This window comes from Sceloporus undulatus, chromosome 5 (assembly GCF_019175285.1).
Source record: "Sceloporus undulatus isolate JIND9_A2432 ecotype Alabama chromosome 5, SceUnd_v1.1, whole genome shotgun sequence".
In the NCBI taxonomy this organism is placed as follows: domain Eukaryota; kingdom Metazoa; phylum Chordata; class Lepidosauria; order Squamata; family Phrynosomatidae; genus Sceloporus; species Sceloporus undulatus.
In genome coordinates, this window is record NC_056526.1 from 55636737 (window position 1) to 55641917 (window position 5181).

Consider the following 5181-nt stretch of genomic DNA (forward strand, 5'->3'; position numbering starts at 1 on the left):
TGCCCTCTGTGAAAGAGTGCTTCTCTTTGTTTACAGCTAATCATACACAAACAGAGAGCGAAAGAGAGTGCTGTCGTCAGTTATCTCTCTGGATTTTGCCGTGCATTTGAGAGGAAATGCCAAACGACATGTTACATCTCTGCTATTTAGTTGGGAGAAATTGTGTCTGATTAAACATCCCAATAAAGCATCATTTCTATTGGTAGACTGCAATGTTTCTTTCAATCTATTAGCTCAAAATGAGACTGATAATTGACTAATAGCAGACTTGCCCAGTTAAACTCAAGAGATTGCAATAGACTTTTAATTATTTATTAACTGACAGTGTATGAAGGACAGTATATGAAGAAAGTCGCATACCGGTTTTGGAATTTTAAATACCGCATTTCTCTTCAGTAGTGTGAATAGTAACAGCTATTCATGGCATTTTCCTGTACATTAAAAGTAGTGGCAGAAGCATGTATTAGCTATACAATAGCTGCTGCCCAACCATGAGGTTGTGCAGTAGGATCCCACCATCACAATTAAAATCCTGCTTCTATTCCACTATTTAAGAACAGTGTGATAATCGCTTTTGTCTAAACGTAGATGCGTACAATGTGCTTGCCTCCATGTGAACACACATATGACCATCTTTTCAACTACACTACAGAGTCAAGTCCCCATGAGAGAAGCTTCATGCATGGAAAGCACTGGAGAAAGAGGGAGTGTGATCTTAGCTGCTTCCTCATTATGTCTGCAACGATAATCTGTTGCTCCAAAGGATTGAGAGGGGAGACCACTAAGAACAGTATGAGAAGTGGTACATGGAGAAAATCACTTCCATCTTCTTCCCAGAAGAAGATTGTTTTGGAATTCAGCTCTTCTGCAAACGGGACCCCATCTTGTCTAGGAAGTAACCCCCTGGAGTAAACTCTGTTATATCTATTTATCCATTACTGATTGTTGTTGTTGTGTGCATTCAAGTCATTCCTGATCTATGGTGACCCTAAGGCAAATCTTGGTAAGATTTGGGTTTTCTTGGCAATATTATTTCAGAGGGGATTTGCCATTGCCTATTCTGAGACTGAGTGAATGTGACTTGCCCAAAGTTATTCCATGAGTTTCCATGGCTGAACAGAGATCTGAACCTTTATCTATATAGATAAAATGGAAAGGCACTTCAAGGATTTGTAATTTCACTGTTTTGAAATATTTTTGTATGGTGCATGTTATCGTTTGTATTCCTCAAAGATAATTTAATGGTAATATAAGATATTCTTAACACTTCATCATATTACATAAACCACCCTTCAACTGAGCCATAAGAGGCAGCCAAGTATTAAAATACAGAGAAAAATCACCCTCAGTAAGCAAGAAGAAAGCTGTAATCACTGACACAAGGAAAATGAAAATTTTGTGATGGCATGGGGTCCTCACAAGTTCTAGTGTAGTTGTAAAAGCAGAAATGTGTTTTCCTTATGGGAAATAATGTTGCTTTTGCTTTTTGAGAAACTACCTCTCAAACAAAATAAAATCAATGCCAAGTAAGAATCTTTATATATCATGTTTACGGATGACATCAGAGTTGTCTCACACATCAATGTACATAACATGATTACTCAACACTTGATGACTCACTTGCAAAGCATTGTGATTGAGGTGATGTTCAGCTAAAGAACTGATGCTGTATTCATCAAGGAATGAATGTGCATGAACAAGCAGCCCATAATCTTTGTGAGTTGTTAGTTGTATCTCAGAATTGCTTGTCTACCTTCTCAATACAAAGTTTTATTCCCTCTGAAAGACAAATTGAGAATGGCCCCTGTTCCTAGCTGTGTGCCTGGAGATTCAGCTAATATCTATAGCCACATATGCCTTTTGTCAGCTGTGCAGAGCTAGAGATGTGTGACATGGACTTGCATGCCTTGATATCCTAAAGGTTAGACATTTTATAATGCACTCTATGAATGGCCTTGAAGATTATCCTGTAATCACAGCTGGTGGAGAATATGACTGCTAGCTTATTAATGATGGCCTCAAAAAGCACATTATATATGTGGAGAAAGAACTGCATTAGCTTCTAGTTTGTTTCCAAATGCAATTATAAGCGTTGGTCCTAACATGTGAAGTCTAGATTATATCTCCAGGAACAACTGAATCTGCTTGGATTTTTATAATATGCTAAAATCATCAAGACTAGCCCTGCATTAAGTTCCCCCACTATTTGAGGTCAAGTTGGTTGGCACAAAAAGCAGTGTCTTTTGGGTTACAGTACCAATTTTAAGGTACACTTTCCTGCAATTACGTCCATTTGGTCTGTTTGCTCCAAGAAATAAGTAAAGACTGTTATATTTCAAAAAATATAATTATAAACTATGACTTCTATTGAATGATTGATTGATTGTATAGATTGTTAATGCTTTATTATTTTAAGCATGTGCTTGTATTGATATGTGTGCAAGTTTTATTGATTTTCTGTATTTGTAAGTTATCCTAAGGTCTTTTTGAAAGCAGGTAGCAACATAAAAGTGAGTCCTATTCGTAGAGTAGACTCATTAAATCAGTTGTTGAATTGTTGGTCAATAGGTGTTGATTTAGTGAGTCTACTCTAGTTGACATTAGCAATAGGATTTAAGCCAGTGTGTTCTGCTTGTGAATTTGCACATTTTTATTGGCATATCTGAAGCTAACATGTCAATAAAAGGATACACTGAGCAAGTGTGCAGCCATGCAACAAAGAGGGAATAGACACTAAAAGGATAAGCACATCTCATCAAGGTGCTGGGATAGCTAAACTCCAAAGCCACAACACTAAGTCATATACCCAAGTATCTATTCATTTTGCTTAAAGCGTCACACACTGTGTTCAAATCACTTCGAAGATCCTGGACAACATTTTCTATACTTCTAGTATCCTTCAGAATTTCAATACTCTGGGTATATGGGTTGAAATATACAGAAAAGGGACGATTGATTGATTTGGCAAAGTCCCTGAAACAAAAGAAAAAGAAGAGAGAATTAACTCATATTTTTTGCACCACCAAATAAGAGAAAAATAGATTTGGGAGTTGTTTTTTAAGGGTCAGGAGAAAAAACTTGCCTCATCTTCTCTTTGGCTTCTTCAAAACTTTCTGATACAAAGTAAGCTTCCTGGAAAGTTGTGATAAGGCATTCTTGCAAGCAGGTTGTCTTTGGATCAAATGTTTTCACATTAGCTTTATCAGACAGAGCATGCTGCAAAATACACCACATTGACTGTTAAATTATAACATGGAATTCTCAAGTGTTTCTAAGCACCCAGCCTTACTAGAAAATATGCTCTCACACCACTGCTAGTCTTACACAGTTTAGCCAGAGTGCTCTTTCATCACAAATAGGATTGATGAATTGTTACTCAAAAATCTATTTGTCCCTCTAAGATCTCCCTCATCCCCAATGATTACATTGTTAAAAACCAATCAGAGATATGTCTCCCTTATATGCAGAAGTGGCTGAAATCATCAGACCTGAAGATATGTATCAATACATATCCCAGCCACAATTACTTTTGTAGCTAAAATTATCAGTTTATCCAGAGCAGTAGCAATACATGTTCACAGCCATATGAGTAAAATTTCAATCCCACCAATGTCATTCACAAAATCTGTGTCATTTGTCTCACATCATATTTATGCATTTAGGTCTAGAACTGACAGATAACCACTGCATAATTTTTAATTGTGTTTGGATAAAAGAGGTTGACCTTTTACCAAGAACATTCCAAACATGCTGAAAGGGAAGGACTACACAAACTGATATATACAAATGTAGAAAGGAAAGGAATAACCATGCAGCTATTTAGAGAAGTAGTGTTGGATAAGCTTCTTTATTTGTTAGATCATCCTCTACCTGATGGAGAGAGAAATATCCTCTAGATATATGTTCACCAGCAGTGGCCTGTGGTCTGAGCCACAGGAGGAAGTTGCACCTTATCCCACCACTACAGGAAAAGGTTATGCACACACACACATCAACTCAGAGCATGGGCTGCTGGTGATATTGAACTGGAATGGCCAAATAAAGCACTTGCAGCAAGTATTTTATCTCATTTTGCAGAACAACATAGGAATTGAGTAGCACATAGATAACTGAGAATGTTTTGGATTTCTGTGGTGTGAGATTTACTTGCTAATCATGGCCCAGCCAATTGCCATCTTCACAGAAATTGGTTGCCTCATGCTAGTTCTTGAAAATAATACCGACCAGAAGCATCCTTTAAGAGAATATGCCAACCCCTCTCCCTACAGAATATCTCAGACAGCTGAAATGGGAACAACAGTGACTGTGCAGATAGTGGAAAAGTCAGCTTATATCCAACCAGTCACAATATACAGTACTGTACATCTTAATTCCTACAAGGTAGCAGTACATGCAGCAAAGAAAGTCTTCTTCTCCACATATATTGCATCTGGAAATTCACTTCCAACTGAACGATTCAGGAGGTGAAGTGTTTAAACTCAGGCATCTTCCCCTCCCGCCCACCCCCTGAATTCAATTCTAGAGCCTTCAGCAGTTCGCTGTGATCCCTTTAATGATCATTTCATGACAAAATGTCTCAGATAATAGCTAACATAGACACAACTGTAATTGCAGAAGTTGACAATGAAGTGGCCATGAGCAGAATTACACTGGATCAGTTTCACTTGGCAAGTACCACAGATGTGGACAAGCAGCTAGGATGATTAAGGATAACAACTAGTCCTCTTGGTGTTATTATAGGCTATATTTCAGAGGAAGAAGACCCTATGAAATTCATGGGTTCTCAATAAGTCAAGAGCTGACTTGAAGGCAGGCACACACACATACACATGCTGTATTTTAATTTGTTGCTGTTCCCTATCTCAATCCATAGGAAGAGGCAGATTGTTATTGCTGTTGTGTGATTCCCAGTTGTTTCTGACTTATGGTGATTCTAAGATGAACCTATCATGGGGTTTTCTTGGCAAGATTTGTTCTGAGAAAATTTACTGGAGACAGGGAGTGTGACTTGCTTAAGGTCACCCAGTAGGTTTCCATGGTCATGTGGGAATTCAAGCCCTGGCCTCCAGAATCCTAGTCCAAGGCTCAAACTACTACACCACACCTCCTCTCCCAAGAGGTTGATAAGAAATTATTATTATTATTATTATTATTATTATTATTATTATTATTATTATTATT

At 37.7% G+C, this 5181-nt stretch overlaps 1 protein-coding gene across 2 annotated transcripts in view; it reads right to left on the reverse strand.

Moving 5' to 3' along the window:
- Positions 1 to 2798: 2798 nt before the first annotated feature.
- The window catches only part of TPH2 (tryptophan hydroxylase 2), a 107323-nt gene continuing 104940 nt past the window's right edge, over positions 2799 to 5181 (reverse strand). For both annotated transcript variants that reach the window (XM_042469120.1, XM_042469119.1), the window contains exons 11-12: positions 3083 to 3216; positions 2799 to 2973 (exon numbers count right to left, since the gene is read on the reverse strand). In XM_042469120.1, the coding sequence (XP_042325054.1) occupies positions 2799 to 2973; positions 3083 to 3216 (309 nt within the window). The remainder of the gene's footprint in view (positions 2974 to 3082; positions 3217 to 5181) is intronic.